The sequence below is a fragment of the Dryobates pubescens genome, chromosome 2 (assembly GCF_014839835.1).
Source record: "Dryobates pubescens isolate bDryPub1 chromosome 2, bDryPub1.pri, whole genome shotgun sequence".
Taxonomy (NCBI): Eukaryota; Metazoa; Chordata; class Aves; order Piciformes; family Picidae; genus Dryobates; species Dryobates pubescens.
In genome coordinates this window covers 12,499,200-12,513,985 of record NC_071613.1, presented here as the reverse complement: position 1 = coordinate 12,513,985, position 14,786 = coordinate 12,499,200, and the positions used below count along the sequence as shown (strand labels likewise).

The window sequence follows — 14,786 nt, the reverse complement described above, 5'->3', positions numbered from 1 at the left end:
AAGAGAGAAGAGAAAAAGAGGGAAGGCAAAAAAAAGAGAGAAGAGAAAAAGAGGGAAGGCAAAAAAAGGAGAATAGAAAAAGAGGGAAGGCAAAAAAAAAGAGAAGAGAAAAAGAGGGAAGGCAAAAAAAGGAGAAGAGAAAAAGAGGGAAGGCAAAAAAAGGAGAAGAGAAAAAGAGGAAAGGCAAAAAAAAGAGAGAAGAGAAAAAGAGGGAAGGCAAAAAAAAGAGAGAAGAGAAAAAGAGGGAAGGCAAAAAAAAGAGAGAATAGAAAAAGAGGGAAGGCAAAAAAAGGAGAATAGAAAAAGAGGGAAGGCAAAAAAAGGAAGAGAAAAAGAGGGAAGACAAAAAAAGGAAGAGAAAAAGACAGAAGACAAAAAGGAAGAGAAAAAGAGGGAAGAGAGGAAGAGAAGAGAAAAAGAGGGAAGACAGGAAGAGAAGAGAAAAAGAGGGAAGACAGGAAGATAAGAGAAAACGAGGGAAGGAAAACAAAAGACAAAGAAGCAGAAAGGAAAAAAGAGATGAAAAAGAAGAAAAAAAGGAAAAGAAAGAAAAAGAAATAGTCCTAGTCATCACAGCATTGCCTATTTAAAATTAGCAAATGCTTTTTGAACCAAGTCTTGCTTTTACCACACCACCTTTTTGGAAGCGGTACTGTGATAATGAATTTATTCATGTAGGAAGCATTCAGACTTCTGTTTTAATATTGCACAACTTACTCTTGTCAGTCTGGACCTTGAGTTCATGGTACAGTGAAACAATCATAAACATCAGTCTTGCAGTTTTAGCCATCTATTCTATTCTCCAGTTGACCTGACATTAACTCCCATGGTGCAAAAGAACTGCTGCCATGCATGGCCCTGTCATTAGAGGCAAGCAGTAACTGCTCTTATCACTGAACTCCTACTACAAAATTAGCAGGTAGCATTTAGCAGGTAGCACACCAGCTTCCACAGGCCTCTCTGCTCTCATGAGTTGAAGCCACTGGAAGTTCTTCCCATTATGGCATCCTCTAAGCAGTGTTTCATTTCTCCATGGATTTCATCCATTTTCCCCTAAGACTACTTTAGGCTGGTGGTTAGGAGGAAGTTTTACACAGAGAGAGTGATTGCCCATTGGAATGGGCTGCCTGAGGAGGTGGTGGAGTTACCACCACTGGAGGTGTTCAGGAGGAGACTTGATAGGGTGCTTGGTTGCAGGGTTTAGTTGATTAGGTGGTGCTGGATGATAGGTTGGACGTGATGATCTTGAAGGTCTCTTCCAACCTGGTCTATTCCAGTCCTATTCTACTTTGGAAAAGAACCCCATCAGTTAGTCTGTTTCTAAGGCTTGCACATTATTTTTACTGGTATTGGGGGAAGTTCTGCAAAAAGTTTAAGAAGCTGGAGCACACTGGGAAAATACAAGACAAAACCACTGGTTCAGCAGTTTCTCTTGGAAAGTGCCTGTCTTGTAAAGGGTAAGTTGAAGTAGTCATTTCTTATAAATCACTGAGACTGTACTTTCACTTCTGGCAGCAGCCAGGAGCCTCAGCTTCATAGGGAAAAAAGGTAATGCAACTTTGGGGTCATTTCTGAAGACACAGGCTTACAAGATCACACTGCTTGCTAGTCCTTCCCCCAACTTTTCAAAGGCCAGTGGGGCCTCTCCAGTCATATCAGACAGCAAAAGAAGATGCCTCATTTGTGTAATGTGATGGTTTAACCCACACACTCATGCACACCAACTTCCAGCAAGCTTCAAGAGAACAGATGACTAGATAGAAAAAAGGAACTTTTGCAGGTTCCATGAAAGAAGCAGGTACTGTGAAAGACCCAACATTTCTTAGACATTACAGAATCCAAATGGGAGCCTTACACAAATTAGCAGCGAATCAAGGGTCTTGGTTGTGCTATTCCTTATTATACATGGCATCTTTCATCTAGACAGGATTAGAGCTAGATTTTGTATATGAGGGGTTAAGCTCCTAAAAAAAATAAAAATCCAAGTCTGTAACTGAGGATAGGATAGGATAGGATAGGATAGGATAGGATAGGATAGGATAGGATAGGATAGGATAGGATAGGATAGGATAGGATAGGATAGACCAGGTTGGAAGAGACCTTTGAGATCATTGAGTCCAACATATCATCCAACACTATCTAATCAACTAAACCATGGCACCAAGTGCCCCATCCAGTCTCTTCCCAAATACCTCCAGTGATGGTGACTCCACCACCTCCCTGGGCAGCACATTCCAATGGCAAATCACTCTTTCTGTGAAGAACTTCTTCCTAACATCCAGCCTAAAACTCCCCTGGCACAGCTTGAGACTCTGTCCTTTTGTTCTGGTGCTGGTTGCCTGGGAGAAGAGACCAACCCCCACCTGGCTACAACCTCCCTTCAGGTAGTTGTAGACAGCAATAAGGTCTCCCCTGAGCCTCCTCTTCTCCAGGCTAAGCAATCCCAGCTCCCTCAGCCTCTCCTCATAGGGCTTGTGCTCCAAACCCCTCCCCAGCTTTGTTGCCCTTCTCTGGACACCTTCCAGCAAGTCAACATCTTTCCTAAACTGAGGGGCCCAGAACTGGACACAGGACTCAAGGTGTGGCCTAACCAATACCACTACTTTGTTACACCTTCCAAAACTAAACCAGAAACGTTTTTAAAGAGTATGAACTTTAACATATGTAAAGGTCTTCTAGAAAATGAATGTTTGCTGATGGTACTATTGCCTGACCACGTTGCTAAGAAATAAAACCTCTGCTACTAACGTGTTTTATAATTCAACAAGATTGTTATCATGTAATTGGGTACTCAGGGTTTAAAGTCCAACAGACTTGATGTATGGGACCAGACTCCTCCTTTAGAACAGTCTCCTGAGTTTGGAGTAGCCTCCAAGCAGTGTAGATTTTATACATTTTTATAGAAATATATATCTCCTACATTCTGAGTAGCTCCTACTGAACTGTAGGAGCTGTAGTAGCAACTGTAAATAGCATATAGCAAACATTAATGTTCTAAGCCATTTTCTGCTTTAGTTACTGGAAGTCACCAGTTAAGTCCAAAAAATACACCCTACAGTCTTCAAATTAAAGAACTTCAGACTGAGCAGTTCATCTCACTTTTGTTCTGCCTCAACTAGCATGCACAAGCACAAACTGAAATTTGTTAATGGAAAATACTTCAAATTACCAATCAGCAGTAAAGTCCCTTGGCCATTTTTGTCATGAAACTCCCATCCCCTAAACAGGCATGCTCTGATCTGTGGTATGCCACAGGGCAGGATCAATCAGAATGGAGCATAAGAAAAATCTCAACTGAGAAGGAGTTTGCCAACACTGAACCCTTATCTTTACAAGCAAAAGCAGCTGTGCAAGAAGCCACAACCAGTTTGCCACTGGCATGGTCTAACTCGCTTTTGCTGATACCAACATCATCAGGTGAGCCTGTTAAGATTTTGTTCTCCCAAGTGTTTTAACAGAAAGATCAATCTATTAAATCTGTACCTTCTAAAACATGAGCCCAGGAAGTTCCACTGTCAAACCAGATATCCAGGACATCCTGTCCCTTGACATAATCCAAAACATCCTGACCACCAGCCTATTGGAAAAACAATTGATAAATCATGCCAATGCAATATTCGTATCATCAGTGCTTTTAAAAGCTCAAGTAGACTTGTTTTCTGGACCAGTTTTATACAAGCTTTGCTACATATTTTGTGCTCACTCAAAAGATATTTTTTTCCACAGTCATTTTCAGATAATTGCTGATGAAAACCCAAACCAGAACCAGGAAAAACTACCCAAAGTCCTGAGATGGCAGAGCAATACTACAGTTTGTGTGCTATCGTGAGTGAGCACGTGGTTACAGGAACAACATAAAGTAGAAGGATTTAAACAAAAATGCTCATTTATTAATGACAACAATAAAGACACACTTAGCTTCAAAATCTGGTCAGTGAGGATGTCACTTTCTGCCTGAACTAGAAAGAGGAGGATGGAGATTTCTCCTCTAAGTTAACGGCACAAATCTGACTCTGTGTTTTACCATGCTCAGACCTCAATTTCTGAATGTTCCTTTCACAGGATACCTTTTAATGAAGGCACAAGTGTGAAAAGTTCCATGGGACTGACTATGTGGAAATTTTATACTACTTCTCATGACTGAACTGTCTCCAGCACCTGTATTTGAAGTTAAAAAAAACCCCAAACCCACAACTGAAAAACCCTTACCTTTGCTACAGCCTCTTTTGATAGCAGTTGCTCAACAGGAAGGGTCCACCACGCATCTGTCCCTTGCTGCTCCACTATTTTGATGACATCTGTGACAGTTTCACTGAATTACAAGGAAAAAAAGGGACTTATGAATGATGAGTTAATCAACAAGTATCAAAGATCCAAAGTGGTGAGATATACTGATAAAGAGATCAAAACTATTTGAACCTGTGATTTTTCTCACCCAGCCAAGCCTCTGCAGAGCTTCCTGCCTGTATTAAAAACACTTCCTACTTCTATCTTCCAAGATGTGTAGGGCTGTGTAAAACCTGGGCACAAAGACAATCAGATGTATTCTAAAGAGCTTTTTTTTCCCTTTGAATACTCAATGACTGGGCACTCAGAAGAAGGTGCCAGTGGCTTGTAAACTTCTAAAATCCATTTCACTTGCTATTTGTTGACTTTGACCTGGCAGCAGTTAGATTCTGACCCTCTACTCTGCTCTCCTGAGACCTCAGCCTAAGAGGGACATGGAACTGCTGGGGCAGGTCCAAAAGAGGGTCATGAAGATGATCAGAAAGCTGGAGCACCCTCTTTGTGGTGACAGGCTGTGAGAGTTGGGGCTGTTAAGCCTGAAGAAAAGGCAGCTCTGAGAGACCCTGGGGCAGCTTTCCAGTACCTGAGGAGGAAAGCAGGGAAGGGACTTTTTACAAGAGTATGTAGTGATGGGACAAGAGGGAATGGCTTTGAGCTTGAGAGGGTAGATTTGAACTGGCTACCAGGAAGAAATTCTTTACAGGGAGAGTGGTGAGACACTGGAACAGGTTGCACAGGGAGGCTGTGGATGTCCCCTCCCTGGAGGTGTTCAGGGCCAAACTGGATGAGGCCTTGAGCAACCTGGCGTGGTGGAAGGTGTCCCTGCCAGTAGCAGTGGGGTTAGAATTAGATGATCTTTAAGGTCCCTTCCAACCTAAACAGTTCTATGATTATGTGTGTATTAGACATAGTTAAGCAATCTTTTCTTTAAATGGTAAGAGGCACATATATAAATGTATTAACCCAAATAGTGTGAGAAACAAACTTCTGCACCCAGGAGGAGTGATGTAAGTAAACATTCTACATATAATCTGAAGGCAACAAATGAGCTCATATGGTACAGCAACAGCCAGAAGAAAGGTCCTGAAATAAAGAGGTATTACAGCAGTAAGAAAAAATAAGAAAGCCTAAGTATTTTCTCTGATGTGAACAGATAATGCAATCACAACGCATGCAGTTCTGTGCACTATTTATGACACATTCAATCACTGTCCACACTGGGTAAGGGAATTGACTTTTAATATCAGTTAATGCAAAGTCTAGACATAAATTAAAAGGTTAAGATATAGAACACACCCCATGTGCTTTGTCTTGCTGATTCACAGGGCACTTGCTAAAGAGGTGACGTTTAAAACACGCACTGTACTTCAGGAGTAGAGCAGATCATCGTGATCTGCCAACTTCAAACCAAAACTGCTGTTACCAAAGCCCCCCAGAGATTTGGGGTTGACTAAATCTTCACTTCTCACATTACTTACTGGACTTCTTGACACAGCAGTCCAAAAGGAGAAAAGGTAAAATAATGACCTGACAGAATTACCTTGAAAACACAAAAGACACCTGATCTAACTTCCTTAGTGTCATCACTTGGGTTTGTATTTGGTCTTCAGCACAGTATTTTTTCTGCACTGACAGTCAGGTGAGCTCCTCACTGCAACATTTAGTGGACTCTTACACAGGGTTTAAGCATGAAAACCCACCTTCTCCACCAAGATGTAGAACAATTACTACTCTATTACACAAAGTGCAACAGTAAGATGGAAATGCAGTTTTGCTGTTGAATGTAGGAATAAAATGTTAATGATGGACAATGATGGTTTGTATTACTCAATCAAGCATCAATCTATTTGAAAGGTAAATTCTTGTAGCAGGTTTCCTGGAGAGAAAAATCCACCAACCAGTAATGTTAGCAAAGTAATAGCCAGCTAGCCTACCACTGCCATTCTTACCCTTTCAGACTAGAATGGGTATCATTCAGCTTCCAGTTTAATGATGATAGGACACAATTTATGGCTTTGTATCGTATCTGGTACCATTTATCTTGGTAAAACAACATTTAGGAGCTCCGGTTCTGAGTGGTATCTTTTCCATTCAGAGATATTTGCTCAGAGGCCTATTTGCCTACACTTGTCATTGTGAAGCGTTACTTCTCCAAGACAAAAGCAAACAGCAGCTCCAGTCCTGGCAGACAGCTGATAAGCATCCCTTATGTTTTGCCTCTTTCAGACTAAAACTTCAAATTCAGAAATCTCACAGGAGAACAAGCAAATAAGCCAAGGAAAAGGTTGGTTGTTTCAGCCCAAACTAAACTATTCCACTGAACCTGTCTCTGTTGTGTGGGGTCAGCACCTTCCACTGAAGGTGATGCTGGCTTTACACCCAGACCTCCAATGATCACACACACAGAATCACCAAGGTTGGAAGAGACCTCAAAGGTCATCAAGTCCAACCTGTCACCACAGACCTCATGACTAAACCATGGCACCAAGTGCCATGTCCAATCCCCTCTTGGACACCCAGACCACAGCATCTGGAAACATTTTAGTAAAAACAATACACTACATTATTTTCCATTCCTTGCCAACAGAAGGCTCCATCTTTTACTTCTTCTTAAATACTCTACCAGAGTATTTTTGAAGACAATTATGGATAACTAGTTGTCCTCAAGTGAGTATTTCAAGACTGCTCTCTACCATCTCAATGCATTCCTGTTACTGGTCAAGTGTTACCCAAAGAAGTCACTAGCACAGAGTAGCTGAATTAAAAAGATGACTTACCCTAAAATGTGCTTATTACCACATAAAATGTTAGTGCATGTTGAGTGCATTCATGCTAGTGCTTAGCTAACAGCCCTGGCATCAAATTAGAGAGAGCAGAATTTTCTACTCAAGAATCATACCCATAAGTAGTATAGCAAAAGCTACCAGCATGCAAATATAAAGCAAGCAGAAAATTTAAACAGGAACTTGTCTTCCACAGTAACTTTTCCATATTGCAAACACCCTTCCACAGAGGGACATAAACTCCAGTGGTTAATTCACTTTCAACCTACACATTATTCAAGCATTCAGCAGGTATTTGATGATGTCAGTGTTTGCAGGAATTTAAAAGAGGTGACAAATCCAGCTGCAGACTCAAAACTACAGACCCGGCTACCTTGGACAACACGTGGGAATACACTCTTAAAAAACCAATGTATTCCAGCAACTGCCTGGATTCAGTTTGAACACAGCAGAAATCTGTTTGTTAGATGTTCTAAGCTTTAGGTAAAGGAGTAGCGGAGGAAAGGAGAAAAGCAAAGGAGAAGTGCCCCCAGTTTTCTCACATTGCAGCTGTTAACTGTGATGACTTCTCTACTTAAAGGAAGAAGATAATAAGGTCAGGCCTATCACACAAAGAGGATACACCTGAAACACTGTGTAAGTGCTGTCTATTATTTGTAGCAAGGATGAACTGTTCTGCTCTCTGGTGGAGGTGGGGGGAGGGACGAGAAGGAAATAAACCCTTTCAGTCTCCCTTGGGAAACCATCATAAACCAGCTGCCTTCATTTACAGTAAGCAGATATTGCCAATATCACACCACTGTGGAAACAGCATTAGTATAAAACATACTATGGACTAACCTTTTACAAAGTGTATTGCAATGCAAAGGTTTACATGGTTAATTCATGAAAGGCCAAATTACTTTGAGGACACATTTGCATGACACGTGCATATGATCAGTTTCCAGACAATTAAAAGGTCAGATCTGTGTTATTAATGACTTACAAGAAGTAAGGAGTCAGTGACTGAAGTCAGCTTGTTATTTCTCAGTATTCTTACAATTTTATCATGGAAGACAAATAAAAATTAGCAGTGCATGATAACAGTGTTCATTTATATTCTGTAGGGAAAATTAGCAGGCAAGTCTTTTGTAAGAGGAGATAGCTAAGACCAAAGATTTCCAGGATACTGTTTCAATAGAGACTTTTTCTTTCTACAGCTTGAAATTCTGGAGACAAAACACAAAAACCTCACCCTGTTCCCTCTAAGAGGGATCCTAGGGAAAGATTAACTACTGCCACAGGAGAGAGCAGTCACTGTATGTACGGTGTTCATATTGTTAGGAGGAAGATTTTGGTACTGCAGGATTTTTTTTTGCAAAGTACTTTTACCCAAGGTGCAAGTGAAACCCACCTTTCTCAAATAACTACTCATCATTTTATAATCTGTGGGCTTCAAGGTGAGCATGGCAATTCCCTGAGTTAGCAATAAACACCATTGTTAAACTTTGCCCTGTATTCATACACTATCTAGAAGAACTTGCATTACGTGTCACTCGCTGCGCTTTAAGACTGACTTGAACCCCCTACGGCAATTCACGCTACCATGACACCAGCCAATCACTCTGAAGTCTGATATTGATTATGCTGAATGCTTACTTAATGTGTTAACAGAAATTAGGCAGCATTAAGGTACAGTCAGGAGGAGAGGAAGACAGCGCCTGATGTTCTCTCAAGCTCTCCTCAAGCAGCAGCAAGGAGGAGAAGCCGTCGTCTTTATGAACGTGAAGGCTGCTACTGCAGCAAGTAAGTATTTATGTTATGGTAAGTTGTTATTGCTTACAAGGCGTTAAAATCTCTCAGTATTTTAAAAAGGTCAATTTTAGCCCAGAGTGAATCCACTTCAAAACCAGGTGGGGCTTTTCTCTGTCAGAAATTCAAGTCATTTGTTAATCCAAGTCAGAGGGAAGAGGACAAAAGTTCTCAAGCATTAGGTAATCTTTGCAACAGTACTTACTGTTATGAGCAGTGAATTTGTGAAGGAGTTATTAGATGAGGTCAGATTAAAGTAAGTAATCTTTGCAACAGTACTTATTGTTATGAGCAGTGAATTTGTGAAGGAGTTATTAGATGAGGTCAGATTAAAGTAGGTATCTCACATTTATTACCTGGTCTGAGCTACTACTGGAAATACAAATCTCTCATTTTACTTCTGCAGCTTTTTCTCTTTCCTCTTCCATGAGTTAAAGAATTTCCTAGAATTAAAATGTTGGGGTTTTTTTTCTCCTCAAAATGTGATACATTTTCTAAGCTGACAAACAGTATAAGCATTCATTTCTGCACGCTCTCTATTCACACTCCTTTCTTCTCCACTTGGGCAGAAAAATCACACGGAATCTTACCTCTGTATTCTTACTGAAAATGGCAACAATGCACAACTTTCTTTGCTCTTTCACTCTAAAATAACAAAAACCTCTCTGATTTTCTTAAATTCCTGATTGCAGTGCATATGTGGCATACTCTACTTAAATTTAATACACTACTGACAAGTAGATTCTTTATGATCATAGACAACAGTGTCATACAATCAAATGTCTTTTAGGGCTATTTTGGGGGGCCACAGCAGCAAGCAGGAAGAGTCTTAACATACTTGTACCAACCTTGTTGAATAGAAGTTTGCCATCTAGCCCTTGGCTTCCCACTTAGACAGCATTGTTGATGTTGGGAAAATACTCTTATTAGAGGCAAGCAGTTCCATCTTGAAAGAGAAGCTTTCAGCAGCCTTTCATACAAATTCAGGGAATCTCATTTACAGAAGGAAACACAGCAGTGTATTTTAGGAACTCTTCTTTTGTTGAAGTCTTTTTACAGGAGCTACATGAACAGAATCACTCAAGACTGACCACTGGTGCTCTCATATGTAACAGCAACTCCATGTGGACTACGCTTACTTCCAGTGGAGATGCTGTTACTTTTGATAGACACTCAAAGACTCCAGAGCAGCTAGACATTTATCCAGCATTCAAGACAAGAAAACAGCTTTTGTTCTGAAATGTAAGTTATTCACTGTTGTTTTGAGGGTATTAGTTATTCACACAGTTTGAATATGAATATTCTTATGTGCTAGAAATATGTCAGCAACCTGTTGTGGTTCAGACTTTCAAATCGAGAATGCAAATGCAACATCACATGTAGGCTTAGCTGTCTATTTCAACAAGAGCTGGTGTCCAGGAAAATGACCTATGAATTGACAGACTGCTTTCTAGATTTGCCTGTCATTTCTATAGGCCAATATTCTGTGCACTTTTCCTAGTCTGGTTACAACAGTCTACTATGGCTGACTTTAAATATTTACTGAGTGGGGTTGGGTGTTGGTTTCTTTTTTACACTTTTCTTTGATAATTTAACCTCTGCTATACAATATGTTAGAAGAGTACTGACTATAAATGAGTACCAGAAGCTGTCAGCCAAATAAATCCATTTTTCAAACATACTGGATATGTCTCTTTTTCTTTTATTCTAAAATGTCTCTTTTTACCCCAGATCAATTGTAACCACACATGCCATACTGTCTCTTTGTTCATCCACCTAACACGTGTGACTGCCAGGCCAATACCTACACACAAAAGGTTGAGCTGCTAAACTACTGCAGAGTTTATCACATTGAAATACCCCAGCTGCCAGATGTAACTCCAGCAATAATCTCACATACAAAATACTTGCTTTTTAATACAGGTCACTGGTTTTCAAGGTAATTTTACAATAACCTAAAGGAATTCCCATGCATCCTTCAAGTGCTTTCTGTACCAGCTTGGTTAGCTCCTCCGTGTTCTGAAGGAGCTACTGCTTCAGGGTGCCCTTCATGTTTGACTGGCAACTGCTATACTGTTTTTCATTAGTCGTATTTTGTTGTTAAACTACACATGTAATAATTCTAAGTGAACACAAGCAACACACTCAAGCCTACTATGCAGAGCAACCACAATAAGTAATAAATATTGTTCAGCGAGTACAATGGTGTTGACAGTTGGACTTGATCTTGGAGGCTTTTCCAGTTGGACTTGATCTTACAATCATTGAAGTTGGAAACAACCTCTAAGTAAATACACTTACTTTTTAACACACTAACAATTTTTGTGGGTAAAGTGATTTTATACACCACAATGCCTGCATCCAACTGTTTCCAGGTACGCCTCAGCATTATTCAGGTACTGTCATACACCATGGTTATTGTGATCTTTTCTTACAATCATTGCTTGCTATGAGAGAGTCAAAGTACATATCTGTACACCTTACACACCCAGGTGAAGCCAAGGACTAACTGCTTAAAGTCCATTCCCTGCTGTCCACACCCTAAGCTTCACCTACTACTATACTTACGTGCTCAGCCCAGCCTCTGGAACACATGCTGGATTCTGCAGTACATTTATTCAACATCAGAATAAAAGCCACTTGCTGCAACAGTTCTACTTAAGCTCATCTTCAGCTATCTTATTAGCCATCATGAATTTGCACAAAGGGTTGTAAGGTTAGGATATATAAAATGGTGTAGCTTAAGCCAAGACAGAACACAACTACAGAAATGAATGTGGACCTCCACAATACTATTTTTATGAAACCATCTCTTAAGAGGATATTCACAACTGAAGGCCTCTGTCCACCAAAGAGATAAAAGCAGAACTCTAACACCCCTGAAAAGATAGAAAAGGATCATAATTGGCTGAGTTTTCTCATACCTGTTTATCAAGCATTCTCCTGTGCTCTTCTGATAGAAAACAGGGATGGGAACGCCCCAACATCTTTGCCGTGATATACACCAGAAGGTCCTTCTGTCCAGCATTTCCAGCATTCTGTTCACTGCAGATGTTGGAATAACCTTCACTTTTTTCACTGCTTCCTATGAAGTAGACAAGTGAATTGTTGAACATGCTTCAGCATTCAAACACTGTTTGCGCTACCACTATGAAAAGGTACAGGTCTACCACCTCCAGTACAGAGTAACACAATCTAGGGCAACTGTCACATTCTCTTGACTTCACCACGTGCTGCTGTTCAGTAATGTCCTTCAAACACTGTATGCACTGTACATCTCCTCAGAGAGCAAACAATGCCCTTCTGCCAGCTCTGATTCTCTAGCAGACACTCTAAAGTGAGTTAGAAACGGCACTGGCATCTCTACCTGAAGTTCAATAGTTCCTGGTGTCTTCTGCTGCTTTCCGCTTTCAAAGCCCTTCTTGCTGTCTGTGTTTATAGAGCGTGAGCTACCACTTGCTCCCAAACCCACTGAATAACCATCATAGAATAGTTTGGGTTGGAAAGGACCTTAAAGATTCATCTAGCAAAGATCATCATGGTTTCCTTCATTCTAGATGAAGAAGAATATGGAATAAACACTCCATGCCTTAAGTAGAGCTAGATCACTGTTACCAAGACAACCTAGGGGTGCTGATTTGTACATGATTTGAAAGCGCACTGCACATTGAAAAAAACATTGTTTAAAGTTATTTAAAGTAGGATTGTGGCAAAAATAATAGGGTAGCAAACAAAGATGTCATCGAATCATAGAACCAACCAGGCTGGAAAAGACCTGAGAGATCATCAAGTCCAACCTATTACCCAATACCCAACACCTCATGACAACTAAACCTTGTCTGGCCATGCAATGCTATCAGAACACAAAGATACTTTTACTAGTAATAAAATGGTATCATCTGGATTGATTACTTGGAACACTTATTTTTTGGGGGGGGGAAAAATAAAAATCAGTAACTCTACAAAACTTACAGATCTCCTGTAAGTACAAAGAACAAATAGGTCAATATGATTATCTTGTATTATATCAATACTGACACAAAACTGGCAACAATCATCACTTCTACAAATTAATCCTTTAGAATCACAGAATCAACAAAGTTGGAAAAGACCTCAGAGATCAAGTCCAGCCTGTCACCCAACACCAGAGATGGAGTCACCATCCTTGGAGGGGTTCAAGAAGTGTGTGGATGTGGTGCCTTGGGACATGGTTTAATGGCTACGATGGTGTTAGGTTGATGGTTGGTTGATGATCTTAGCAATCTTTTCCAACTGAAACAATTCTATGACTGTAACTACAGCTTGCAAGCCCTAAAGTAGTCTGGAGTGAGCTATAGCAAGATGGTTTTGTGGTTCCAAATGGCATCAGCTGCCTTTAAATGTCCCATAATAAAACAGATTATATACCTGAGCTGCAGCCTTCACATTTGCTGTGTTTACAAACCACTGTTTGCTGGCACGAATAATCATTGGTTTTTTAGTCCTCCAGTCATACGGGTAACTGTGCACATATTTTTCTTCTTTCAACAAACTCCCAGCTGCTCGAAGCATCTGAATTACTGACAGAGAAGGTGAGGCAAGTTTAAATTCCAATTTGAACATGCTGTTAATGTTAACCTCAGTTAATTCCTTTCCCCAGTGAACACCTAATAGAGTGCCCACACCACATCCAGAGTCAAGATGCGCTCAGAAACACACCTGCAGGAATGTTAACTGAGAGAGTAAAAAATGGCTAAACATGGAATGCTCACCAGCTTCATTCCCCTCTTCAAGAACATTCTTGTTTTGAAGTTTAGGACCTGCAGCTTCAGTAAAACGTCCACTCTCATCCACAAAGCAGTCCTTAAAACAAGGATGTTGAGCGTGTCAATAAAATACCACATGAAAATTAATTACCTTACTGGTATAAAAAAAAAACCAAAAAGTACAGTACTCTGCAGAGTATTTACTTTTCTGATGAATTGCCACATTTAAGTACACTTCAGATTTAGTAATCCCTTAGGCAAGTGAATTTTACATGTTGGAAGAAATGAGTACCGTTGTATTTGCAGGTACAGCACAGCTACCTTACACCATGCCATTGGTTTAGTACTTCAATGGCTTTTAAAATTAACAGTGAAAAACAACAAACAAACAAAAACAACAAAAGCTCTACCACCTGAAAAAAAACCCAAACCAACCATGCTTCAAAACATTTGTAAGTTTTATGCACAAATTACAGCACTTTGGGCTCACATGATCAAACAGTTGCAGGGAATCAAGAGTAACAGCTGAATAAATGAAGTACCGTGGGTAGCTGATGGTGGGAAGCTACACTGTAGTCTTCCATACCGTGAGCAGGGGCTGTGTGAACCAATCCTGTTCCTTTTGACATTGTCACATGATTTGCAGGTAACAGAGGAGAGACTTTGCCAGGAATTGTGGGATGAGCACAGGAACCATCTGCCAAATCTACACCTGGGGGTGAAAAACCAAGAGGAGAGACAACAGAGAAACAACTCATGCATTCAGCTTATTTTATCAGAGCAGAATTGGAACAATTGATCAGCAAGTGATATAGTTTAGATGTATTCTTTCTTTCTCATTTGTGGGGCCCTGTTTAAATGTTTCAAAAGTCTCTGCATTTTAAATTTGCACAGAGTTTATTGGGGGGTTTTGTGTGTTTGGCTTTGGGGTATTGTGTTTTGGGGTTTTTGTTTGGTTGGTTTTAAATTTCTTTTCCCTTGGAGAAAAAGCTGCTTTTCTACCTTAGACAGATAGTAATGAGACTCCATCTACAGACACTCCATGCATTTCCTTTCCTTGAGAACTGCTATTCTCAGTGTTCTGGAAAGAAATCTCTCTAACATTTCAGCAGTCTATAGCCACTAAGGACTAATTATATCATGAACAATTCACTTAAATTCTCTAAGTTACATACACAGA

General features: G+C 40.3%; 1 protein-coding gene across 1 annotated transcript in view; it reads right to left on the bottom strand.

The window, feature by feature from the left end:
* The window catches only part of IARS2 (isoleucyl-tRNA synthetase 2, mitochondrial), a 32,014-nt gene that overhangs the window by 11,294 nt on the left and 5,934 nt on the right, over positions 1–14,786 (bottom strand). The window contains exons 9-14 of the mRNA XM_054170183.1: positions 14,149–14,318; positions 13,613–13,703; positions 13,269–13,420; positions 11,786–11,946; positions 4,210–4,312; positions 3,484–3,577 (exon numbers count right to left, since the gene is read on the bottom strand). Of these exons, the coding sequence (XP_054026158.1) occupies positions 3,484–3,577; positions 4,210–4,312; positions 11,786–11,946; positions 13,269–13,420; positions 13,613–13,703; positions 14,149–14,318 (771 nt within the window). The remainder of the gene's footprint in view (positions 1–3,483; positions 3,578–4,209; positions 4,313–11,785; positions 11,947–13,268; positions 13,421–13,612; positions 13,704–14,148; positions 14,319–14,786) is intronic.